Source organism: Benincasa hispida, chromosome 9, assembly GCF_027475165.1.
Source record: "Benincasa hispida cultivar pf3 chromosome 9, pf3_genome.v1.1, whole genome shotgun sequence".
NCBI lineage: Eukaryota > Viridiplantae > Streptophyta > Magnoliopsida > Cucurbitales > Cucurbitaceae > Benincasa > Benincasa hispida.
The window spans coordinates 14,737,769-14,765,558 of NC_143486.1; the positions used below are offsets into that span (position 1 = coordinate 14,737,769).

Sequence of the window (27,790 nt, forward strand, 5' to 3'; positions counted from 1 at the left end):
GCTTTCTTCTATTTTACCGCAATTTATATACTGTACAAACCTCTTTTATAAAGTATTGAAAACCTGGTCGCATATACCATGAACATACTGCAATAACCAGCACCACTTCTGTAACATCCCACACCTTTTTATTTATTTTTTTTATGTAAAACTTTTTCCCTTTTTAGTAATTATCCTTAGTTGAAGGACATGTTTGGAATTCTGAACTTAAAGTATAAATGCGAGGATTTAAGTGTTGTCGTGGAATTTATTAAAAAAAAAATCAATTTGGGAAAAGTTATGGCAGGAATTAATTATTTTTGGAAAAAGGAAAGGAATTAAATAGTATAAAGTGGGTTAAAGAAAAAAATCTAATTAAAGTTATACTATTTTCCTTTTATTATTATTATTATTATTATTTTATTTTAGTTTAAAATGCCCCCCCCCCCCGATTTCTTCTTCCTTGCCGCACGCCCAGCCGCCGCACCCAAGATCTGTCGCGCCTCCTTCATTGCCCAGATCTGTCGCGCCTCCCTCACTACCTCCCGACCGCCGCGCCTCCCTCACTGCCCAGATCTGCCGCGCCTCCCTCACTGCCTCCCTTCGCCACACGAGCATGACTCGTCGCGCCGCCACCGCTCCAGCACCTGACCGCTGCACATCGTCGATATCTCCCAGCAGCTTGAGCGCTGCTGCCTCCAGTTGGTTTCTCCGCCGTCCATCGCCACGCTAATTATCTTCTGTTGCGTGGGTCTTCGTCGGACTCTTAGATTTTGGTAAGATCTATTTTGTGGTTGGTTTTCTTGAAAGATTTTGAATGCCCACTAAGTTGGATTAAAGATTAAATTAGTTGCATTATCTTTATTTTAGATTTGAGCCTAGAAAATTATAGCAGCAACTGTCCAACAGATTCAAGATCGTTCGACAAGAGTTTTGGGTAAAAGTTATGGTCCTTATGTTTGGTTTGTGTGCATGCTTTGATTACTGAATTAAGTTTGACTTAACCTTTGTATCTTTAAGGTTTCAAGTTGTCGTCCATTGGGATTTAAAGTCTGTTAGAAGGAGATTTTGGAGTCGAAATCTTGCGAGTGTTTGTTGATCAAGTTTCGTGTGGGTAAGTTAATTGGTGAGCATTGGATTCCATTTGTATGTTTGGGTTCTGGTTCCATTACTGAAATTTAGTATTATGTATGTATTATGGGACTCAATTCAGAACTTATTTGGTTGGAGATCATTAGCTTGGATTAATATCTAAATTTGACTTTGAGGTAAGTAATCTTATCACTGGAATGGCCCACGGGCCAGGCTCTAGTTGTATGCTAGCATGATAAGTGTATGTTATGGTAACTGTTAGCATGTTGATTGACAGTATGACTTGAATCAAAGTATATTCTGGCATAAACTCTGATTTGTTTACATACATACCTAAGTGCTTGATCATTAGTATGTGATAGTATGTGTTTTCATATGTCGATGCCTGATCTGCTGACGTTGAGGCATACTTGTATGTGGTGACTTTATGATATAAGTTATACATGGATGATGTATAATATGTTGTTAAGAATTATGGGTATGTGATGCAGCCATGGTATTAAGGATTTTTATGTATGCTTTAGAACCATACAATGTTGAATCTTAGCATGTTAAGACTGTGTGAATGTCCTCGTTGATTAGTTAGATGCTCACCATTTTGTGTTTCCTTCGGGATTCACCAGTTTATGTTTCCTTCAGGATTCACCAGTTTGTGTTTCCTTCGGGATTCACTAATTTGTGTTTCCTTCGGGATTCACCAGTTTGTGTTTCCTTTGGGATTCACCAGTTTTGTGTTTCTTCCGAGATTCACCAGTTTGTGTTTCCTTTGGGATTCACCAGTTTTGTGGGCATACTTAACTACAATAGGATAGGACTCAGTCTCTTATATGTTAGATGTATTTATGTGCCATATGTGGGTATCTTGAGGACACAGATGCCTAGCTCGACCCTAGTGGTGGAGTTACTTACTGAGTATTTTATACTCATTCTTTCTTATGTTGATGTTTCAGGTAAGGATAGAGATGCACCGACAATGGCGCAGCAGAATTCATGATCGAGCCACTGGGACTGTTTTTTTTACGCTTCCGCATCATGAGATTTAGAGTTCTTTCATGTTTCCCTTAATGTTTAGTTTTGATGTTTGAAACTTATTATTAAGAATTGTTTTCCATATGTATTTATTAACCTTTATGATTTATGGGTACCCTATTATTGTTTTTAACAATTGCATTTAATAAGTGTCTTTTAAACTTCTCTTGTTTTTAATTCGCATTTATTTCAAATGACTGAGCGTCGTTTTAAATTCTTTGCATGCATTTATTTTAGTAACGGCCTTACCTAGGTCCTAGGGGATCGGGTCGTTACAGTTGGTATCAGAGCCCGTGTTTTGGATTCTGTAGACTGACTTACTATGTAAGTCTAGATAGCCCCTGTAGCCAGTAACGAATTCCTCATCATCGCCAGGTACGTTCTACTAACGAAAGTTTCCATGTGTATGTGAGGACAGTGATGTAGTGTTTTAAACGCATGATGTCTGAGAGAGGCCCAGAAATAGTTAGCTAACGTACGAATTTATGACAGGACATGGCACCTAAACGTAGAATAAGGAAAGCAGTTAGAGAAGAAATACTAGTAGAAAGAGAGGGGAGTAATCAAACTGCTTTGGCGGTGCCAATTCTACCTACGACCCAAGTGGATGAAAAGGCAATGGAAGCCCGAATTAGTGAAGCTATTGCAACCGCTCTGATGGGGAAGTTGCAGGAACTAATCCGTAGCATGATGGCAGGACAACTTGCCCAGACTCAGGCTCAGGAGGAACTAGTACCACCTGAGCCATTACGACAAACCCGTCCGTAGGACAAGGACACACAGAGCCTGTCTCTCGAGGCCAAACATTTAAAGGATTTCCGGAAGTATGACCCTCGCCCCTTTGATGGATCATTAGGAGACCCTACCAAGGCAGAGTTGTGGTTGTCATCCATTGAGACAATTTTCCGTTTTATGAGGTGCCCGGAAGAGCACAAACTACAATGCGCAGTCTTCATGCTGACTGGTAATGCGACAATCTGGTGGCGTTCGGCAGAAAAGATGATCGATATTGAAGGTGACCTTACAACCTGGGAACAGTTCAAGGAATGTTTTTACCAGAAGTACTTTTCGGCCAACACCTGATACAACAAGCAAGTAGAATTCTTGAACCTGAAGCAGGGCATTATATCAGTGGAGGAGTACGAGCAAGAATTCGATAAGCTGTCTCAGTTTGCTCTTGAGCTAGAGGCCACCGAGGTAGCAAGGACCGAGAGATTTATCCAGGGCCTGAGGAGCGGGTTGCGAGGGATGGTGCATGCCTTGGATCTCTAGACTTATGCTGCGGCACTACGAGCCGCTGTGAGGATTTATGCCGACTCCCAGGGGGGAGAGGAATACAGGAGGTCACTCGGGATTGGAACCTCCGCAGGGCAGAAAAGGAAGGCTGAGCATAGGACTCTTGAACATCAGCAGAGGGCTCAGAACACAGTGCATGCTCCATGTCAGTAGGGACAATAGAGTACCCAGGTTGGGAATGGCAGGGAGGATAGGTCGATATGCACAACTTGCGGTAAGCAACACTGGGGACGTTGTTTAGGCGGCTCTGGGAATTGTTTCCGTTGTAGCCAGAAGGGACGTATGGCAGATAGATGCTCAAGGAAGAATGCGCCTAAGCATAGGAGCCAGCCCGTAGGATCGTTCCAGGGAGGCCCGAACCGCCAGCAACAGCAGGGAAAGGTATTTTCCACCACTCGGCGTGAGGCCGAGAAGTCAGGCACCGTGGTGACAGATACACTTCCCAGTTTGGGACACTATGCTCTTGTTTTATTTGACTCTGGTTCTTCGCACTCGTTTATATCTGCTATATTTGTGAGACACGCCATGTTAGACTCAGAACCGTTGCCATTTTCATTGTCTATTTCCACTCCCTTGGGAGAGATCATGATAGCTACAGAAAAGATAAAGGCATGTCAGATAGAGGTAGCTAACCGCGCATTAGATGTAACCCTGATAATTTTAAATATACGCGATTTTGATGTTATATTAGGCATGGATTGGTTAGCTGATAACCATGCCAGCATAGATTGCTCTCATAAAGATGTTATCTTTAAGCCTCCTACAGGAGTCAGTTTTACGTTTAAAAGGATTGGGACCGTAGTCCTACCTAAGGTGATATCCGCATTGAAGGCCAGTAGGCTATTCGACCAAGGAGCTTGGGGCTTTATGGCCAGTGTGGTAGACACTAGGGAGAATGAAGTTACCTTGACTTCAGAGCCAGTAGTGAGGGATTTCCCAGATGTGTTTCCAGAAGACCTTCCCAGAGTTGCCCCGCAGTGGGAGATAGATTTTTCCATTGAATTGGAGCCAGGCACAACCCCTATTTCGAGGGCCCCGTACAGGATGGCCCCGGCAGAGTTGAAGGAACTGAAGGTCCAATTGTAGGAGTTGTTGGACAAGGGTTTCATTTGCCCTAGTATGCACCATGGGGTGCACTCGTTTTGTTTGTGAAAAAGAAGGATGGATCGTTACGTCTGTGCATCGACTACAGAGAGCTGAACAAGGTGACCGTCAAGAACAAATATCCCCTTCCCAGGATCGATGACTTGTTTGACCAGTTACAGGGAGCTATGGCATTCTCTAAGATTGACCTCCAGTCAGGGTACCACCAGCTGAGGATAAAGGATAGTGACATACCCAAGACAGCCTTTCGTTCAAGGTATGGACATTATGAGTTCATAGTGATCTCATTCAGCCTAACGAATGCACCAGCAGTGTTCATGGATCTGATGAATAGGGTGTTCAAGGAATTCCTCGACACCTTCGTGATTGTTTTTATTGATGATATTTTGATTTATTCCAAGACAGAGGCCGAGCATGGGGATCATTTGCGGAGAGTTTTAGAGACATTGAGGGCCAGTAAGCTATATGCTAAGTTTTCTAAATTTGAATTTTGGTTGAAGCAAATGTCCTTTCTAGGGCATGTCGTATCCAAGGAGGGTGTCTCAGTGGACCCTGCAAAGGTGGAGGCAGTTACGAGTTGGGCTCGTCCAACCACTGTCAGTGAGGTGCGCAGTTTCCTAGGGTTAGCAGGCTACTATAGACGGTTCGTGAAGGATTTCTCTCGCATAGCCGCCCCATTAACTCAGTTGACCCGGAAGGGGGCAGCATTTGTTTGGAATGAGGCTTCTGAAAGCAGTTTCCAGGACCTCAAGCAGAGGCTAGTTCAGCCCTAGTTCTCACAGTACCGGACGGATCAAGTGGCTTCGTCATTTTTAATGATGCATCCAAGAAGGAGTTGGGATGCATATTGATGCAGCAAAGTAGAATAGTTGCTTACGCTTCATGTCAGCTGAAGAAGCACGAATAGAATTATCCCACGCATGACTTGGAGTTAGCAACAGTGGTTTTTACTCTCAAGATCTGGAGACATTACTTGTATGGGGAAAAGATACAGATCTTCACTGACCACAAGAGTTTGAAGTACTTTTTCACTCAGAAAGAGCTAAACATGAGGCAAAGAAGGCGGTTAGAACTAGTAAAGGATTATGACTGTGAAATTTTGTACCACCCGGGGAAAGCAAACGTAGTGGCAGATGCTTTAAGCAGGAAGGTGGCCCATTCCGCAGCTGTCATTATCGAACAGAATCATCTATGCAGGGAACTGAAGAAGGCAGAGATTGCAGTAGTCGTGGGGAAGGTCACGGCACAGTTAGCACAGTTGTCGGTGCAACCAAGCCTTAGGCAGAAGATTATTGATACGCAGCGAGACGACCCTTATTTGGGGGAGAGGGTTCGTAGAGTAGAGTCAGGCCAGGATAGCGAATTCTCTGTGTCAGCAGAAGGTGGCCTCTTTTATCAGGGGCGTCTGTGCGTGCTGGCGGTTAGTGACATTAAGGAGGAGCTGTTGTCAGAGGCTCATAGTTCCCTATTCTCGGTTCACCCTGGCAGCACCAAGATGTACCAGGATCTGAAACGTTACTACTAGTGGAATGATATGAAAAGAGAGGTTGTGGAGTTCGTCAGTAAGTGTTTGGTGTGCCAGCAAGTGAAAGCCCTGAGGCAGAGGCCAGCAGGCTTGTTACAACCATTAAATGTACCAGAATGAAAGTGGAAGTATGTGTCTATGGACTTCATCATGGGATTGCCTCGAACAGTTAAAGGTTTCACTGTGATATGGGTCGTTGTAGACAGACTTATGAAGCTAGCACATTTCATACCTGGAAAGTCCACTTTTTCAGTGAATATGTGGGCACAGATATACATGAAGGAAGTGGTAAGATTGCACCCGTGTCCATTGTGTCAAACAGAGACCCTCGTTTCACGTCTAACTTCTAGAAGAGTCTCCAAGCAGCATTGGGGACCCGGTTAAACTTTAGTACAGCGTTCCACCCCCAGACTGATGGGCAGACAGAGAGATTGAATCAGATACAAGAAGACATGTTGCGTGCCTGTGCCATAGTGTTTTCCGGAAGTTGGGATGCTCACTTGCACTTAATGGAGTTTGTGTACAATAACAGCTACCAGTCCACTATTGGGATGTCACCCTTTGAGGCCCTATATTGGGAAGAGTTGCAGGTCCCCTGTGTGTTGGGATGAGGTAGGAGAGAGGAGATTGTTAGGACCTGAATTGGTGTAGACCACAAATGAGGCCATACAGAAGATCAAGGCTCGTATGCAAACAACCCAGAGCAGAAAGAAGAGCTATGCCGATGTAAGACGTAAGGACCTCGAATTTGAGACTAGGTGACAGTGTTCTTAAAGGTGGCACCCATGAAGTGTATTCTGAGCTTTAGCAGGAAAGGAAAGTTGAGTCTGAGATTCATTGGACCTTTCGAGGTCCTGGAACGAGTTGGCCCTGTAGCTTACCGTTTGGCCTTGCCCCCACCATTGTCTTCGGTTCATAATGTCTTCCATGTTTCGATGCTAAGGAAGTATGTGGCAGACCCATCCCATGTAGTTGACTACGAGCCCTTACAGTTGAATGATAACTTGAGCTACGAGGAGAAGCCCATAGAGATTCTTGCTAGAGAAGTAAAGAAATTGTGTCGTCAGGAGATTGCTTTTGTGAAAGTTCTGTGGCAGAACCACCAGTTCAGGGAAGCCATCTGGGAGCGAGAGGTTGAGATGAAGGCCCAGTACCCAGAGCTTTTTCAAGGATGAACTTTCGAGGACGAAAGTTCTTTGAGGGGGGAAGAATGTAACATACCACACCTTTTTATTTATTTATTTTTATGTAAAACTTTTTCCCTTTTTAGTAGTTGTCCTTAGTTGAATGACATGTTTGGAATTCTGAATTTAAAGTATAAATGCGAGGATTTAAGTGTTGTCATAGAATTTATTCTAAAAAATTTCAATTTGGGAAAAGTTATGGTAGGAATTAATTATTTTTGGAAAAAGGAAAGGAATTAAATAGTATAAAGTGGGTTAAGGAAAAAAAATCTAATTAAAGTTATATTATTTTCCTTTTATTATTATTATTTTTTTTTATAAAAACCCCCCTCCCCCCGATTTCTTCTTCCTTGCCGCACGCCCAGCCGCCGCACCCAAGATCTGTCGCGCCTCCCTCATTGCCCAGATCCGCCGCGCCTCCCTCACTACCTCCCGACCGCCGCGCCACCGCCGCTTCAACCCCTGATCGCTGCACACCGTCGCTATCTCCCAGCAGCTTGAGCCGCTGCCGCATCCAGTTGGTTTCTCCGCCGTCCATCGCCGCACTGCCTATCTTCTGTTGCGTGGGTCTTCGTCGGACTTTAAGATTTTAGTAAGATCTATTTTGTGGTTGGTTTTCTTGAAAGATTTTGAATGCCCACTAAGTTGGATTAAAGATTAAATTAGTTCCATTATCTTTATTTTAGATTTGAGCCTAGAAAATTATAGCAGCAACTGTCCAAAAGATTCAAGATCGTTCGACAAGAGTTTTGGGTAAAAGTTATGGTCCTTATGGTTGGTTTGTGTGCATGCTTTGATTACTGAATTAAGTTTGACTTAACCCGTGTATCTTTAAGGTTTCAAGTTGTCATCCATTGGGATTTAAAGTCTGTTAGAAGGAGATTTTGGAGTCGAAATCTTGCAAGTGTTTGTTAATCAAGTTTCGTGTGGGTAAGTCAATTGGTGAGCATTGGATTCCATTTGTATGTTTGGGTCCTGGTTTCATTACTGAAATTTAGTATTATGTATGTATTATGGGACACAATTCAGAACTTATTTGGTTGGAGATCATTAGCTTGGATTAATATCTAAATTTGACTTTGAGGTAAGTAATCTTATCACTGGAACGGCCCACGGGCCAGGCTCTAGTTGTATGCTAGCATGATAAGTGTATGTTATGGTAACTGTTAGCATGTTGATTGACAGTATGACTTGAATCAAAGTATATTCTGGCACAAACTCTGATTTGTTTACATACATACCTAAGTGCTTGATCGTTAGTATGTGATAGTATGTGTTTTCATATGTCGATGTCTGATCTACTGACGTTGAGGCATACTTGTATGTGGTGACTTTATGATATAAGTTATATATGGATGATGTATAATATGTTGTTAAGAATTATGGGTATGTGATGCAGCCATGGTATTAAGGATTTTTATGTATGCTTTAGAACCATACAATGTTGAATCTTAGCATGTTAAGACTGTGTGAATGTCCTCGTTGATTAGTTAGATGCTCACCATTTTGTGTTTCCTTCGGGATTCACCAGTTTATGTTTCCTTCGGGATTCACCAGTTTATGTTTCATTCGGGATTCACCAGTAAGTGTTTCCTTCGGGATTCACCAGTTGTGTTTCCTTTGGGATTCACCAGTTTTGTGTTTCCTCCGGGATTCACCAGTTTGTGTTTCCTTCGAGATTCACCAGTTTTTTGTTTCCTTCGGGATTCACCAGTTTTGTGTTTCCTTCGGAATTCACCAGTTTTGTGGGCATACTTAACTACAATAGGATAGGACTCAGTCTCTTATATATTAGATGTATTTATGTGCCATAAATGGGTATCTAGAGGATACAGATGCCTAGCCTGACCCTAGTGGTGGGGTTACTTACTGAGTATTTTATACTCATTCTTTCTTATGTTGATGTTTTAGGTAAGGGTAGAGATGCACTGGCGATGGCGCAGCGGAATTCATGATCGAGCCACTGGGACTAGTTTTTTTTATGCTTCCGCATCATGAGATTTAGAGTTCTTTTCATGTTTCCTTTAATGTTTAGTTTTGATGTTTGAAACTTATTATTAAGAATTTTTTTCCATATATATTTATTAACCTTTATGATTTATGGGTACCCTATTATTGTTTTTAACAATTGCATTTAATAAGTGTCTTTTGAACTTCTCTTGTTTTTAATTTGCATTTATTTCAAATGACTGAGCAACGTTTTAAATTCTTTGCATGCATTTATTTTAGTAACGGCCTTACCTAGGTCCTAAGGGGTCGCGTCGTTACAACTTCCCTGTGATCGACCTCGGATCACACCGAGAAACTTGCGGTGGAATTACACTTAGTTCCATCATAAGGAAACTTGTGACAACGCAGGGCATACTATTTGAGCATCTCTAATTAACGCATAAATCGTAGTAGTATCACATCATCATGAGCATTAAATATCATACATACCGAACTCGTGACACTTCCACGAGAGAAGGTTGCGTTATTTTTCTTTCTTCTTTTTGCTCTTCTTCTTGCGTTGCGATTGTTCCTTCTTCTTTGTTTGTTTTTGCTACGATTGCATTGCAGGCAGCTACGGATGTGTTGGCATCCTTTTCTTCACACTCTTCATCAGATGATAACTTGTAGAAATAAAAGTTATTTATGCCACCTTATCTAGATATTGCGGCCAAAAGTGAGTATATATGCATCGATTGTATGAAAATTAGCCTAGTATTACAATAATTATAAATGATTGCAGTTACACCCACTAATGCCATAACGATAGAAAACAAGCCGATATTTACTCTGTTTTGTAGGAAACCAAGTGACCGCTTGCACCAGAGGCTCACGAGAAACTGATCAATGCATCTCTGTCACATTGTGCCCGTCAACCAACTATGAAGAGACGATTACCGCAATGACAGCGTAATGTGACATTCGATCAAGAGCTATGTTTCAACCGCATGCGGTAATAAAAATAAACACCGCATGCGAACCTATGGTCGAAAGATGCAGCTGAGCAACGCAAAAGGGGAGGATTGAGACACTGTACACCTAATAGTTGTGAAGAATTTGTTGGATTTTATGTCCTAAAACTCGTAGTTTGTAAATTAATAAATATATTCTGTTTTGTTTTTCGATAAATTTGTTATTGAAATTGTAATCTTGAATCCAATAAACTAAGGTCTTGAGGCTATTTAATATAGTTTGAACTTTATGTAGTGACATAAAGGTGGATCAAGTTCAAATATATAGCCAAAATGGTCTATAGTATATGAATAAGGTTGGGGGCCTTATTCTGGGGACACTATGGATGCGGCCCACTTTGTAGTTAGTACAAACGATGTGATCCTGAATCGTTCATATAGAGATATGTGAGTGAGGGCATCCTATGTAAAGAGTTTAAATAATATTGAACCATAAAATAGTCACTTTTTACGTTCTAAATACCGTTTTATGTATAAAACTGACTATTTCGTTAATTGATGACCTAGGTAACTTAATCTTAATCCTGAGCTAACTATGAACTCCTGTTCACTTAGAATTATCCTTAGATCTGCATAGGTGAGGGCAGCTCAATATTGCTGGCCCAATAAGCCTCCCATTTCAGGGGTAAGATCGGGTGGATAGCTGGGAACATAGGCTACAAGACGGAATTCACTCCTACCTGTTATAGGGACAGTAGATAGGTTGTTCCCTTTAGTACTGAATCTAGATCTTGAACAAGGGGCCCCACCATATCCTTGGCCCGAGAGGGATTTGGTTTATAGGTTGGACCTTAAACCAATTGTTCACTAGAGGATCAGTGGAACTTAAGGAACAAGATGTAGTCTTGGGGGTAAAATGGTTTTTATGACCCAGCCGAGATTACGAACAACATGTGAAGGATTAACTTACTAATCATAGTTATATCAAATGGACACAAATACAGCTATAGTGAAGGGAGTGCAACTACGGGACTTTAGTGGAATGACCCGTTAGTTAACGAATGTTGATTAGCTCCGTCTAAAGAGTTTACCTAGCTAATCTTGGATCGTTGGAGCCCATGATCTATAGGTCCATTAGGTTCCCCTATTAGCTCATATGGAATAAACTTAAAACAGTATGATAGAATAATTTGAATTATTCGTATTAGGTAGAGAGAGAGAAACCGACAAGTATATGTGATATAGTGGTCGGGTTTTTTTTAGCTTAGAGATACAACTATAATATTTAAATGTGATTTAAATATCAAGAATATGAATACATTCATATTCGGAAGCTCGAAAATGATGGAAATGGTCAAAGTTGTAAAAAGTCAAAGAGTTGACTTTGACTTTGAAAAGACAAAACTTTGACCGACCTTATATTCAAATGTGATTTGAATTTCGAGAAAATGAATGCGGATTCATGCTCGGGAGGCCAAAATTAGTCAACACGGAAAAAATCATAAAAAGTCAAAATGTTGACTTTTTGGTCAAAGTTTGACTTTGACCAAATGACTGTTTTGCCCTTTGACTATAGTTAGTGGGAAAAACCAAAATTTTGTTGGATAATTCCACTAACAAAATAGTGGGCTAGATGTTGGCTTATAGTGGAGACATTAAGCCCACTAAGTGAGTGAATTCTAGATGTTGGGATTTTGTGAAGATTTTTCATGCAATTGTTGCATGCCTTTTTTCTATAAATTGGGCTCTTCAGTTAAAAGAATTTTGCCATTTTGAAAATTAGTTTTCTGATATTTGGGCTGGAAAATTACAACTTTGTGAAGAAAAGAAAAGGAAACACCCAAACCTACTAAAAAAATTTCATTCCTTATTTTCATCTCTTTTCTCTCTCTCGGTTCTTTTCATCCACCAGGTCCCACAACTCAGTTCTGAGTCCAAAGGATAGTAGGACAACTCTAGTGGTGGTCCAAAAGAGTTCGAGTCGAGATTCAACGAGGAGAAGCGGTTTTCGGGAGCTTCAAAGGTAGCATCTCTCACTTTTAATTCATTGTTTTTCCTTCATGATGCATGCTTATTTTCTTTAATTTAAGAGCAATTAGAGTGTGATTAGTCCCAATTCCACTGCGTATGTCTCGAGTTCCATCATGTGGTATCAGAGCATGCTAGAATTACTCTCAATTGCTTTTGGTGGGTGTTTTTTTCCTATCTATTCAAGTGTTCAATGAAAAGGGGACTAAAGTAGATTTATTATGATTTTGGCATTTTTTTCTCTTTAAATTTCTTGTGAAAATTTGCAATTGCTCACTTATTTATGTGCATTAATGTGTGAAAAAGGGTCTGTAAATTTGTTGGAGTTATTAGAGTTGAAATTAAGCTGTAAATTCTTGATTCCGGGAGAAGGAACAGCAGCAAATTGGAGAAAAATTGCATCACGGACTCGAATTCTGCTTCCAGACTCGACTCGCTGCCCAGACCCGACCCGGTTCGGGGAAGCTCGCACGCACGCCTACCCGCCTGGATTTGACCTGCTCATCCGCTCCGCTTCGTGCAGTCTCGCGCGTACATTCGCTCGCTTGCCCCAGACCCGCTCCGCGACCCGCGCGCCTACGCCTCCGTTGATTGCCCCAGCGTGCGTTGACAGCTGGTCCAGCCGGTCTGGACCGGTCCATTTGACCTGGTTGAGTCGGTTTGACCGATTTAGCTTAGTTTCTTGTGTTTTTGGGCCAGTTCGAGTGATTTCTGAGAGGTTTCTGATGGTTCAAAGTGTCTGAAGCCGGTTCAGGGAAGCTGGTTGCTGAATTTTGCAATAAATTAGTTATTTGTTTGTATTTAGCGCCAAAATCGGTCCACTTTAATGTTGTTTACCTATTATGCATGTGATGTATAATGTTCTTTGATTAGGTGTGCATATAGTATGCCATATAGTTTTAAAAGCCCACCATAGGAAAAGTATGTGACATGCATTTGTTATATCTTATAAGTGTTATAAAATATATACTATGCATGCTTCGTTTTAATATAAGTGTTATTATAGGATTCGGAACTCCGCGAACTCTAGAAATAGATAGGGTCTCTCAGGTCTATTTTCATTCTTGTCTTTCCAACTTTAGGAGCATAATGATTCCGATCTTTGAGGTCTGAAAATGGAGGTCACACTTACGAGAATTACTAAGTGTTAGTAAATTCTTGACCAAAGTAGCGATAACTGAGTTGCTATAGGAATAAGAGTTATTCTGGTGATAGTATCTAGTCAAGATAGTCTTGGTTCAACGGAGGAATAGTTGATCACCCCTCGGTGGAGGTTATTCTAAACCATTGAAATATCGTTGCAAAATATAATAATGAAGGGTACATTTAAGATTTTTTGCTTGATTGGATTTAACAGATTAATATTTTTACTAAAAAAGATATGTAGCAGAGTCCTTGAACAGAGCTTCGCTCGGGGATATTGACAGGGTGAACGGAGATTACACCTTTCGGCCTTATCTCTTCTTCTTCCCGGATTTTACTTTGTAGCACTCAGCTAAGCTCTTTTCATTCTTTAATCTAGCAGCACTTTGCCCAAATTGAATAGCATAACTTTTCATTGAATCCTCGGGGTATTTATAGACAAAATAGCTTTGACTCCGGCTAAGTGGTCCCCACTGTTGGTTATGGAAATTCCGAATATAGAGGGATTTTATTCCTTCTGTTATGAAATCAGACCGTCAATTGTGCACAACCATTAGCTGTACACGCGTCTGAATCTCCCACTCTTGCATTGCTCATTTGCATCACTCGATCGCAGGTTCGCATGCGACGTTTATTTTTTCAACCGCAAGCGGTTGTCTTAGAAATCAGGATCGACTATCGCATTGCATCGTTTCTTCAATGAATGTCCGTGCAATGACGTTCGATGGCCGCAATGGTGATAGAGATGCGTTGATGAGGTTCTCTCGAGCCTTGGGCGTAAGTGGTGACTTTTGTCTTCCTACAAAATAGAGTAAATTTTCGCCATATTCTCCGTCTTTTGCCGTTAGTGGATTTTATTGCAAGCATTTGAAATCATTATCAAACTAAGTTAATTTACATACAATTAGTGTATACTTCCTCACTTTTGGTCGCAATATCTAGATAAGGTGGCATAAATAACTTGTATTTCTACAAGTTATCACACCACTTCCCCGTGTTCGACCTCGGATCACACCGAGAAACTTGCGGTGGAATTACACTTGGTTCCATCGTAAGAAAACTTGTGACAACGCAGGGCATACTACTTGACCATCTCTAATTAACGCATAAATCGTAGTAGTATCGAATCATCATGAGCATTAAATATCATACATACCGAACTCGTGACAAGTTTATGGCATCGTTTCCGGGGAATTGGTTAATGGTTAATGTTGAATATTTTCATGTTATGTGCAGGACAGATCTCTTTGTACTGACTGTTCAATGCAAAAAGCAATCTAACGGCTTATAGTGTTGGATTAATCTTGTAATTCTAAGTGTACCCAGAGATCAAGTGTATTCTTCGCGCATACTTCATCATGGCTGAATTTATTGGTGAAGAAGTATGGCTGAAGAGAACATGGCACCTGCTGGAAACCTGAGGGGAGATTTGCCAGTGTAAGATCCTATTTTTCTTGCCACTAATCAGAACATCACTATGAGGGAATATGCAGTGCTAGATTTTTACAATTTTTCACCAGGGATTTCAAGACTAGTAGTTGAGAGGAATTCAAGCTTTGAACTAAAACGAATCATGCTGCAAATGATTCAGAATGTGGGACAATTCGGAGGATTACCGGGAGAAGACCCATATGCACATTTAACTAATTTCGCAGCATGTGTAGCGCATTCTCCCTACCTGGTATAACTCAAGAAAGCCTTAAAATGTATCTATTCTCGTACACGTTGCAGGATGAAGCAAAGAGGTGGGCTCAAGCATTAGAATCGGGCGAAATTCATGGATGGGAACAGTTGGTTGATAGGTTCATGAATAGGTTCTTTCCTCAATCAGTCAACGCACAAAGGTGAAGGGAGATCTTGAATTTTGAACAAAAGAACTATGAAACCTTGAGCACCGCCTGGGTGCGATTCCGACAGTTAGTAAAGAACTGTTTGCATATAGGGATCCTTGATAGTATTTTCATGGAAACCTTTTACAATGGCCTGGACCAGTCAACACAAGCAGTTGCCGACTCCTCTGCAGAAGAAGGATTAATGAATAAGACATATACAGAAGCAAAGAATATATTGGATCGCATATCGCGACCCTCTAATGAATGGGTTGATATTGGGTTTGAGGTAAGAGGTCTGGAGCAAGAACAAGTAGAAAGAGCCAATGTGCCGACAAACACAATGAGTGCATTGGTCGAACAAATGACCATGATGACCTCACTCCTCCAGACGGTAGCTGATCAACAGAGAATCTTTCTCAGGGCACAACACAGATTAATGCGGTGAGTCACACAACCGTAATGGATTGCATGCTATGGGGAGAATAGCATCTGAGAGACGCCTGCCCATGGACTCAACAACCCGTATATGTTGTTTATGATGAATCATGGGGCAACGACCTATTGGATTTTATGTCCTAAAACTCGTAGATTGTAAATTAATAAACATATTCTGTTTTGTTTTTCGATAAAGTTGTTATTGAAATTGTAATCTTGAATCCAATAAACTAAGGTCCTGAGGCTATTTAATGTAGTTTGAACTTTATGTAGTGACATAAAGGTGGATCAAGTTCAAATATATAGTCAAAATGGTCTATAGTATATGAATAAGGTTGGGCGCCTTATTCTAGGGACACTATGGATGCGACCCACTTTGTAGTTAGTACAAACGATGTGATCCTGAATCGTTTATATAGAGATATGTGAGTGGGGGCATTCTATGTAAAGAATTTACATGAGACTGAACCATGAAATAGTCACCTTTTATGTTCTAAATGCCATTTTATGTATAAAACTAACTATTTCGTTAATTGATGACATAGGAAACTTAATCTTAATCCTAAGCTAACTATGAACTCCTATCCACTCGGAATTATCCTCAGATCTGCATAGGTGAGGGCAACTCAATGTCGCTGGCCCAATAAGCCTCCCATTTCAGGGGTAAGATCTGGTGGATAGCTGGGAACATAAGATGCAAGACGGAATTCACTCTTACCCATTATAGGGATAGTAGATAGGTTGTTCCTTTTAGTACTAAATCTAGGTCTTGAACAAGGGGCCCCACCCTCTCCTTGGCTCGAGAGGGATTCAGTTTATAGGTTGGACCTTAAACCAATTGTTCATTAGAGGATCAATGGAACTTAAGGAATAAGATGTAGTCTCGGGGGTAAAACGGTTTTTATAACCTAGCCGAGATTAGGAACAACCTATGTAGGATTAGCTTACTAATCATGGTTATATCAAATGGACACAAATATATCTATAGTGAGGGGAGTGCAACTACGTGACTCTAGTGAAATGATCCGTTAGTTAACGAATGTTGATTAGCTCCGTCTAAAGAGTTTAGCCAGCTAATCTTATATCGTTGGAGCCCATGATCTATAGGTCCATTAGGTTCCCCTACTAGCTCATATGGAATAAACTAAGAACAGTATGATAGAATAATTCGAATTGTTCGAATTAGGTAAAAAGAGAGAAACCGACAAATATATGTGATATAGTGGTCAGGTTTTTCAGTTTAGAGATATAGCTTTAATATTTAAATTTGATTTAAATATCAAAAATATGAATATGTTCATTTTCGGAAGCTCGCAAATGATGGAAATGGTCAAAGATGTAAAAAGTCAAAGAGTTGACTTTTTGACTTTGACAAGTCAAACTTCAACCGACCTTATATTTAAATATGATTTGAATTTCGAGAAAATGAATGTAGATTCATGCTCGGGAGGTCAAAATTAGTCAACACGAAAAAAATCATAAAAAGTCAAAATGTTGACTTTTTGGTCAAAGTTAGACTTTGACCAAATGACTATTTTGCCCTTTGACTATAGTTAGTGGGAAAATCCAAATTTTTGTTGAATATTCCACTAACAAAATAGTGGGCTAGGTGTTGGCTTATAGTGGAGACATTAAGCCCACTAAGATAGTGGATTATAGGTATTGGGTTTTGATGGATTTGGTTGATGCAATTGTTGCATGGCTTTTTTCTATAAATTGGGCTTTTCAATTTAGTTTAAAAAGTTTGGCCAATTTTGAAAAATTGGTTTTCTAAAATTGGGCTAAGAAAAAAGGGGAAAACCCAAAACCAAAATTCCATATTTGTTTCCCATCTCTTTCTCTCTCTCGGTTTTCTTCACCCACTGGGTCTTACAGCCCCGTTCTCAGTCCAAAGGATAGTACGTCAACTCTAGTGGTGGTCCCTTTTTGTTCGAGCCAAGATTTGGCAAGGAAAGGCGGGTTTCAAAAGCTTCAAAAGTTGTATGCTATCCCTTTTAATTTACTATTTTTCCTCTTCAAATTGCATGCTATTTTCCTTTAATTTTGAAGCAATTAGAGTGTAATTAGGTCCTAATTCCGCTGCGTATGTCTCGAGTTCCATTATGTGGTATCAGAGCATGCTAGAATTTCGCTCAATTGCTTTTGGTGGGTGTTTTTTTCCTATCTATTCAAGTATTGAATGAAACAGGGACTAAAGTGGGTTTATTATGATTTTGGCATTTTTTCTTTTAAATTTCTTGTGGAAATTTGTAATTGTTCACTTGTTTATGAGCATTCATGTGTGAAAAAGGGTCTATAAATTTGTTGGAGTCATTAGAGTTGAAATTAGGTTGTAATTTCTTGATTCCGGGAGAGAGAACAGTAGCAAAAATGGAGGAAAAATGGCTCACAGACCCAAGATTGACCATAGACTTGAGAGAAGAGCTCCTAGACCCGACTTGCAGCCTAGATCGACCCAGTTTTGAGAAGACTCGCGCGCGCCAGCTGTTAAGTAAATATCTGGCTCGTTCCGTCGACCCGACCCAGTTCTCCACCCAATGTTATCTCGCGTGCGTCGTTCGCCTACGACTCGTGGATCCGACCTGCGCCTCCGTTGACTGCACCAACGGCCATTGACTAGCTGGTCCAGACGGTCTGGACTGGTCTGTTTGACCTGGTTGAGCCGGTTTAACCAGTTCAACTTGATTTTTGGAGTTTTTGGGCCGGTTCGAGAGTTTTTTTTGCCGGTTCAAGATGGTTCAAAGTGTTTGAAGCCGATTCCGGGAAGCTGGTTGCTGAATTTTGTAATAAATTAGTTATTTGTTTGTTTTTAATGCCAAAATCGGTCCACTTTAGTGTTGTTTACCTATTATGCATGTGATGTATATTGTTGTTTGATTATACGTGCATATGGTATGCCATATAGTTTTAAAACCCCACCATAGGAAAAGCATGTTTGATTGAAGGAAGCATGTTATATATGAATGCTCTAGGGTTATAATTGTTATAATTTATTTTATAATTGTTATAAAATAACCTAGACTTCTAAAATCTATAACAAAGATAAGATGCATGCTCACTTAGGGTTAACCATCGAGCAATCCCAATTTTCATAGAAAATAGGTCGATATCTTGTAAAACCGAAGTTACAAGAGAACTCACTCGACAAGATCTTGGCAAAAAGTTAGATAAGATGACTAAGGTTGAAGGTTTTTAAGTTGACGGTTCATGGAACACCTACTACCTGGAGATCGAGCCAGTGTCTGAGTTAGGTTAAACTGGTTTTATGAGCATGCATGAGCGGTGTGAGGTAATAAAATTTGTTTATCACCTAGACATCGTAGGTTAAAAATCCAATATAAAAGTTATACTCGGATGAATCACCTAGACTTAGGATATGTTTTAGTTAGCCGAAATGTATCACTAAGTATTTTATACCCTAACCGTCTAGAACACTTCAGCTGGAGAGAAGTAATGTACTTTTAGCTCAAGCGTCCCTGAAAGTTCACACCGTGAGATTCATGCTTGGCTTTGGGCTGTTCTGGGAGCGGACTCCATTCGGAGAGTGTTTGTATGAGTCAATACCAAGGTGAATAGGGGAAGTTGTTCATAGTAAGTGGGAGAAGGAAGTGTGTCAACACATCCTATGGTCTCTTCCATTAGGTCGCACCGTAAGATTCCTATAATGTGCCTACATGTCTGCCCTGGAGCGACCTTACCAATCGGGGGGTTGTATTATAGGATTCGGAACACCGCGAACTCTAGAAATAGATAGGGTCTCTCAGGTCTATTTTCATTCTTGTCTTTCCAACTTTGAGAGCGTAATGATTTCGATCTTTGAGGTCTAAAAATGGAGGGTCACACTTACGAGCATTACTAAGTGTTAGTAAATTCTTGACCAAACTAGCGATAACTGAGTTACTATAGGAATAAAAGTTATTCTGGTGATAGTATCTAGTCAAGATAGTCTTGGTTCAACGGAGGAATAGTCGATCACCCCTCGGTGGAGGTTATTCTAAATCATTGAAATATCGTTGCAAAATATAATGAAGGGTACATTATTAGATTTTTTGCTTGATTGGATTTAACAGATTAATATTTTTACTAAAAAAGATATGTTTTTCTTTTCAGCATGACTAGCTCCTTAGATCAACTCTTAGCTTCTGAGAAACTAAACAGCGATAATTACTCAACATGGAAAAACAGTATGAATTCAACACTAGTAATAGATGACTTGAGATTTCTCTTTACTGAGGAATGTCCTCAGGCCCCTGCCTCGAAAGAAACACAAGGTAAATATGATTTACTAGTTACTGAGACATGTTTAGTGGAGGATGATACCTCAACCTGGATATTGGATTCAGGAGCCACAACACATATTTGCTTCTCTTTTCAGGAAACTAGTTCCTGTAAAAGGATTGAAGAAGGCGAGATCACCCTCAAGGTCGGAATAGGAGAGGTTGTCTCGGCCGAAGCAGTGGGAGACTTGAAGTTTTTTTTTCAACGATAGATATATCATACTTAAAAATGTTTTGTATGCACCTCTTATGAAGAGGAATTTAATATCTATCGCTTATATTATGGAACAAATGTATAAAATATCTTTTGAAGTTAATAAAGAGTTCATTTTCAGAAAAGGTATTCAAATTTGTTCTGCTATACTTGAAAACAACTTATATAAGTTAAGACCAACTAAAGCAAAATTTGTCTTAAATACTGGGATGTTTAGAACAGTCGAAACTTTGAATAAAAGACAAAAGGTTTCTTCTAATGCCTATCTATGGCACTTAAGACTTGGTCACATAAATCTCAATAGGATTGAGAGATTGGTTAAGAATGGACTACTAAATTAGTTAAAAGACAATTCTTTATCTCCATGTGAGTCTTGTCTTGAGGGAAAAATGACTAAGAGATCTTTTACTGGAAAAGGTCTCAGAGCCACAATACCCTTAGAGCTCGTACATTCGGGCCTCGGTGGACAAATGATGTCAAAACTCAAGGTGGGTATGAATATTTCATCAGTTTTATTGATGATTATTCAAGGTATGGTCATATTTACCTAATGCATCACAAGTCTGATTCTTTTGAAAAGTTCAAAGAATATAAGGCTGAGGTTGAGAACCAGTTAGGTAAAACAATTAAGACTCTACGATCAGATCGAGGTGAGGAGTACATGGACTTAAGATTCCAGGACTATATGATAGAACACGGAATCAAGTCACAACTCTCTGCACTTAATATGCCTCAGCAGAACGGTGTATCTGAAAGAAGAAACAGAACCTTGTTGGACATGGTTCGCTCAATGATGAGCTTTGCTGAGTTACCTGATTCCTTTTGGGGACATGCATTAGAGACTGCTGTCTATATTTTGAATAACGTTCCCTCTAAAAGTGTTTTAGAAACACCTTATGAGCTATGGAAAGGACGTAAAGGCAGTTTACGTCACTTTAGGATTTGGGGATGCCCGACACACGTGTTGGTGCAAAATCCTAAAAAATTGGAACATCTTCAAAACTATGCCTATTTGTAGGTTATCCAAAAGAAACAAAAGGTGGTCTATTTTATGATCCTCAAGAGAATAAGGTATTTGTATCGACAAATGCCCAGCACACGTGTTGGTGCAAAATCCTAAAAAATTGGAACGTCGTTCAAAACTATGCCTATTTGTAGGTTATCCAAAAGAAACAAAAGGTAGTCTATTTTATGATCCTCAAGAGAATAAGGTATTTGTATCGACAAATGCCACATTCTTAGAGGAAGACCACATAAGAAGTCATCAACCTCGCAGTAGACTAGTATTGAATGAAATTTCCAAAGACGCGATAGATAGAGCTAGTTCATCTAGTAAAGTAGTAGATAAAACTAGTACATCTGGTCAGTCACATCCTTCTCAAGAGTTGAGAATGCCTCGACGTAGTGAGAGGGTTGTTCATCATCCTAACTGTTACTTAGGTTTAACAGAAACACAAGTCGTCATACCTGATGACGGCATAGAGGATCCATCGACCTATAAACAGGCGATAAAAGATGTAGACTGTGATCAGTGGGTCAAAGCCATGGACCACGAAATGGAGTCTATGTACTTCAATTCTGTCTGAAAACTTGTAGATCAACCAAATTATGTAAAACCAATTAGTTGAAAGTGGATCTACAAGAGAAAACGAGACCAAGCCAGTAAAGTACAGACTTTTAAGGCTCGACTTGTGGCAAAGGGTTATACCCAGAGAGAGGAAGTGGACTATGAAGAAACTTATTGCAAGCATTTGAAATTATTATCAAACTAAGTTAATTTTCATACAATTGGCGCATAATTCCTCACTTTTGGCCGCAATATCTAGATAAGGTGGCATAAATAACTTGTAAATCTACAAGTTATCAGTACCCATAGCTTTCTGTAAACTAGGCTAAAACTTTGATGTAAATCTGGAGTCCCGATTTGATACTATTGAAACTGGAGCTCCAAACCGACTCACAACTTGATCAACATACAGCTTAGCAAATTGGTCCAGGGTATAAGTAACTTTAACCGGTAAAAACTTAGCTGTTTTTGTCAATCTATCCACAATTACCCATATACCATCATAGCTTGCTGGTGCCTTAGGTAATCCAAATAGGAAATCCATCATAATATGCTCCCATTTCCACTCTGGTACTGGGAGTGGATTAAGTAATCCTGCTGGCCTCTGTCTATCTGGTTTAACTCGTTGACATATTAGACATCTGTCAACATACTCCGCTATTTCTCTTTTCATACCAGGCCACCAGTACGATCTCTTTAGTGTTCTGTACATCTTCGTACTTCCTGGATGCATAACATAGGCCGAACTATGTGCTTCCTCAAGAATAGCTTGTTTAAGTGTTAAGTCCTTAGGTACGTTTATCCTACCTTCTTTTAATAGCACTTTGTCAACTCTTAATTGGTAGTCCGTCCTCAATCCTTTATCTACTTCTTCAGCCAACTTCTGAAGATCAGAATCCTTTAATTGTTCACGTAGAATATCTTCTACGAGCGTAGGACGTACTTGAAATGAAGCTAATAAACCTCCCTTTTGACCAATTGATAATGTTGCCTTAGCATTATACAACTCATGAATTAGTGTACCCTTCACTGAATTGATACTAATTTTAGTTGATCTAGTTTTTCGTCTTAGGGCATCAGTTACTACATTTGCTTTACCCGGGTGATAGTCAATGGTACAATCATAGTCTTTGATCAACTCGAGCCATCTTCTCTGTCTCCAGTTTAGTTCCTTTTGATCAAAGATATGCTTTAGACTTTTATGATCCGTGAATATATGACAACCCTTACCAAACAGGTAATGCCTCCAAAACTTTAGAGCTAACACAACTACTGCAAACTCTAAATCATGTGTAGGGTAAGTTACGTTCATGCTTCTTTAATTGTCAACAAGCATAAGCTACTACCTTTCCCTTCTGCATCGTCGGGATGCATCACAATAGACTTCAAACTTCTTACCTGGTGTAGGTAGAGTTAATACTGGTGCTGTCACTAACCTCTGTTTCAGCACTTGAAAACTATGCTCGCATTCTGGCGACTACTCAAACTTCGCATGTTTTCTGGTCAGGTTTGTCAACGGCAGGGCTATCTTAGAAAAACCTTCCACGAATCTTCTGTAATAACCTGCTAAGCCCAGAAAACTGCGTACTTCGGTTACATTAAGGGGTCATTCCCAGTCGACTATTGCTTTTATCTTTTGGGAATTAACGCTTACTCCGTCAGCTGAACCTATATGCCCAAGGAATACGACTTGATTTAACCAAAAATCGCACTTACTAAATTTGGCATATAACTTCTTTTCCTTTAGCATCTGCAACACCATCCTCATATATTCTTTGTGCTTCTTTGAACTACTAGAATACACTAGTATATCATCTATGCAAACTATCACAAACTGATCCAGATAAGGATGAAATATCCTATTCATCAAGTCCATAAATACCACAGGAGCATTTGTCAAACCAAACAGCATTACTAGGAACTCATAATGTCCATATCTAGTTCTGAATGCAGTCTTTGGAACATCTGTGCCTTTCACCTTTAACTGGTGATAGCCTGATCTCAAATCTATCTTAGAGAATATTGTGACCTCTTTTAACTGATCGAAGAGATCATCTATACGAGGAAATGGATACTTATTCTTAATGGTCACCTTGTTCAACTGTTTATAGTCTATGCATAATCTAAGAGTACCGTCTTCTTCTTAACAAACAAGACTAGCGCTCCCCAAGGTGACACACTAGGTCTAATGTACCCCTTATCTACAAGTTCCTGTAACTGAACTTTTAGTTCCCTCAGTTCTGTTGGTGCCATCCTATATGGTGCCTGGGATATAGGTGTTGTACCCGGAACTAATTCAATAGTAAACTCTATTTCCCTATCAGGTGGTAAGCCTAATAATTCTTCAGGGAACACATCTAAGAAGTTTTGTACCACAGGTACATCTTTAGGTCTTAGTTTCTTATCCTGTGGAACGGCTACATAGGCTAAATAGGCTTTGCATCCTTTACTCAATAGCTTCTTAGCCTTTATTACTGATATTAAGCTTCCTAGAAGTATTCTTTTACTTCCTACCAAGGTTATCTCTTTTTCTCCTGATTTCCTAAACATTATTTCTCTTCTAAAGCAATCCATAGTGGCATAGTGTTTACTTAGGAAATCCATACCTAAGATAACATCAAACTATAGTAATTCTAATGGAATCAAGTCAACCCAAATACTCTGATTTCCAAGAATTATTTCACAATTCCTATAATATTCACGTACCACTAGAGTATCTCCTACAGGCATAGAGATAAAAAAATCCTCGTTCATACGCTCAAGCACTCTATCTATATGTAATGCACACATGCTAGATATGAATGAGTGCGTAGCACCAGGATCAAATAATGCATAAGCGGATTGATTACATAGAGTTATCGTACTAGTTACGACATCTGGAGCTTCTTCTGCTTCCTAGTGTGTCATAGCGTATACTCTACCCTGTTGCTGTTGTTACTGTTGCTATTACCCCTTTTTGCTTTGTTATACCGGATCCTTCACCTCTAGTTCAAGTTGCATTAGGTTGGTTTATAGTCTAGGTAACTTCTCTTTGCTCATTTTGTGATCCATGACCTAGCTAAGGACAATCTCTCCTGAAATGCCCCGCTTGTCCGCACTGGAAACACACATTCCTATTACTATAACATACTCCTATATGAGGCCTACCACAGTTTATACAAAGTGGTTTCCTTCCTGTACTAGCTACTGACTCACTAGCACAACCTGATACTGATCTACCACTCGGTCTAGCTGTAGGTCTTGATTTCTTTCGACTCGAGCTTTGTTGGCTCGTGCCTCCAAAACTCCTCATACCCGATTGTCCAGAGAACAGGGGTCTAAATCTCTTACTTCTCGTTTCTCCAGGTGTCCTAAACTGTCCTTCACCTGGTTGGAGTACATCTTCCCTCGCTACACTCTGCTCTACTCGGATAGCGGTCTCAACTAACTGAGTGAAATTCACCCAATTGGATGTAGAGGTAACGGGTGTACATATCTTTCTTCTCAGACCATTTTCAAATCTTCTACACCACTATTTCTCTTTCGCGATAAGCGGAAGGGCATACTGAGATAACTCAGTAAATATTTGTTCATACTCAGCAACCGTTATCATTCCCTGAGTTAGCCTAAGGAATTCCTCCCTCTTCGCTTCCTTAAATGACCTAGGGTAGTATTTATCCTCAAATACTTGTCTGAACTCAGACCAAGTCATAATTTCCGAACCACTCCTTCTAGTCTCTACCACTTTCCACCACTTCTCAGCCCCTTTCTGCAGCGAGAATGCTGCTAACTCGACCTTACGATCTTCAGGGCATCTCATAACCTTAAAACATTTCTCAATCAAATCCAACCAGATCTCAGTATCTACTGGATCCGTGGCTCCATCGAACGTCGTGGCACCTAAAGCTTTCAGCCTCTCGACGCTGAATTTCTTCTTCTTCTTCTTCTTCTTCTTCTTCTTCTTCTTCTTCTCGACTCGTTTGCAGAAGTCGCTTCCTACTCTACTAAGTCTCTAACTCTTTTCCTCTTTGGATCTAGGTCCCGTCTAACTCCAGGATCTCCGCTGGTAGGATCAACATTCCTCTCCTCAGTCTGCTTGCTCCGCTAGCCACTTCTTCTTAGCATCCTTGCCTAGTTATTAAGTACACATGTTAGAGACTTATCTATAGGACTTAGTCTAATGCATGACTCTCTCTTTCACCCAAAACCTTATGCTCTTAATACTAAGCTAGCTCAAACCTTTCCCAAGTTTACGTATACCTTTGCTCTGATACCAAGCTATCACACCCCGTCCAAACTAACCTCTAAGCCTGAGAAAGGGCGTGACTGCAACAGTTATCAACGCTTTGGCTGACACCTACTGCCTAATAACTCTTGTGGAATAACTCTGATACCAAAATATAACTTATATGCAGCGGAATATCCTTAGGCCAAAATTTATTAGGTGAGAAGCATAACATATTTAGAGTCATTACAACACTAGATTTATAAGTCCCAAAACCCAAAACCCTAGTCCTTATATGAACAACAGTAACATGTGTACAATATTTACAGTAATCACCTAGACAGACGGGTTACAAATCTCTTTATCCTTTAGTGGCAGAGCAGATGCAGAGCTATCTTCAAAGGATTTGACCGCTACCTGGGGGTGGGGGGGGAGAAGGAAAACATTTGAAAACGGGGTGAGCTTGCGCCCAATGAGTGACTTAAGAAAGATAATTAATTCTCATGAAAAATCTCAATAAAGAGTTTAAACTGAAATATAAGCTTCTACAGTACTTGTACTGCAATGTAAACATTTTCCAAGCATAAAGCATATAAAGCTTTTTAATCATAAAACAATAAAACTATTTCTCAGTTGAGAATAACCTTACTGTGTAAAAACAATCCCAACACCAACTACTAGTCAAGAGAGAACCCTTTTGTTCAATCTCTGACTCTAACTACCTACGTGCACGTGGCCATACTAAGTACCGTCATACCTTAGGTACTTCTACTCAGATACCTTCTCAAATGTCCTTCAGTATCGAGCTACTAGGATACCTTCTCAAATGTCCTTCAGTATTCGATTGGTTTGGTACCTTCTCAAAAGTCCTTCAGTACCAATAGATACCTTCTCAAATGTCCTTCAGTATCTAGTTGGGCGGATACCTTCTCAAACGTCCTTCGGTATCGCATTTTAAGTAAAACTAGTCATAAATGACTTTCTCTTTAAAGCATGTAAAATATAACACCTATAAAACATAGCTTTAAAGGTACTAACGCATACTGAGCATATTTAACGCATATAAATAGCTTTTCAACAATTTCTCACACATGCATGCGTTTAAAACATAACTCGTGGTTTGCTTGGAAATCGCTTTGTAAAACTAGCTTGAGAATAATCTTCTTTAAAACATGTTTTCTATAACACGTTGTAATCAAACATTTTAAGCAAATGTTTTAGTCAGAAAATTTTAGCCACTCACCTTGATTGCTTAAGAGCTTTTCTCTCTAGTAGCTCCCTTTTCTACCTCGGGCTTTCTTTTCACCCCTAGAATCCAGTTTCAACTTACAGCTTAGATTACTCATAGTTATGAACTTTATTTTGAGATACTTTCTTCTACAAACATATTCTAAAATGTCTCAAAAAATTACCCTAAAATTTGAGCTCAGAAATTCTCGTGGTTTGGCCGGAATCACAGAATCTTCAAGATTGGCCCAAACTGATCCGACAGCCTGACCATTCTGTCTTCTTTTCAGTTTCCAGCCTGATCCCTTTAAGATTTTCCTCCGACAGCCCTACCCTGTAAACTAGACTTTTAGAGCTTTTAGATGGCTTTAGAATCACTCCAAACGCACGAGTAGATTGGGAGAACTCTTCATCCCAAGTTGATGTGTCCTCTTCAGACTTCACTGTCCAACGCGTCGTCTTTGAAATTCTATGACTAACGCATGGATTTGGCTCCAACGCAAGGTTTACTCCACTCTTCCACTCTTTTTACAGTATTTCTGAGTTGTGATATAAAAATGAAGTCTCTTGGCTCTATTTATAGGCATCCAAACATTCTCCGGAGTTGACACCACCTACTTGGCTGCATGGCCAAGTGTCTCCTCCTCACCTCATCAACACAATCTTGCATCAGCTCGAACCAAGGTGCCCTCTTCTCATGTGTCTACCTCAATTGCTTAACCCTTAAGGCTTCCTCCCAAGAAGACACATGGTT

General features: G+C 40.0%; 1 protein-coding gene across 1 annotated transcript; it reads left to right on the forward strand.

Annotated features, from left to right (window-relative positions):
* The first annotated feature begins 5,548 nt into the window (after positions 1–5,548).
* On the forward strand, positions 5,549–6,025 carry LOC150033652 (uncharacterized). Its single transcript, XM_090317003.1, has one exon. It carries the CDS (start codon positions 5,549–5,551, stop codon positions 6,023–6,025), a length of 477 nt encoding a protein of 158 aa, XP_090173129.1.
* The last annotated feature ends 21,765 nt before the right edge of the window (positions 6,026–27,790 follow it).

Bases quoted from the DNA above. Each gene is read 5' to 3' on its own strand.
- LOC150033652 (XM_090317003.1), top strand. From the start codon at position 5,549: ATGAGGCAAAGAAGGCGGTTAGAACTAGTAAAGGATTATGACTGTGAA.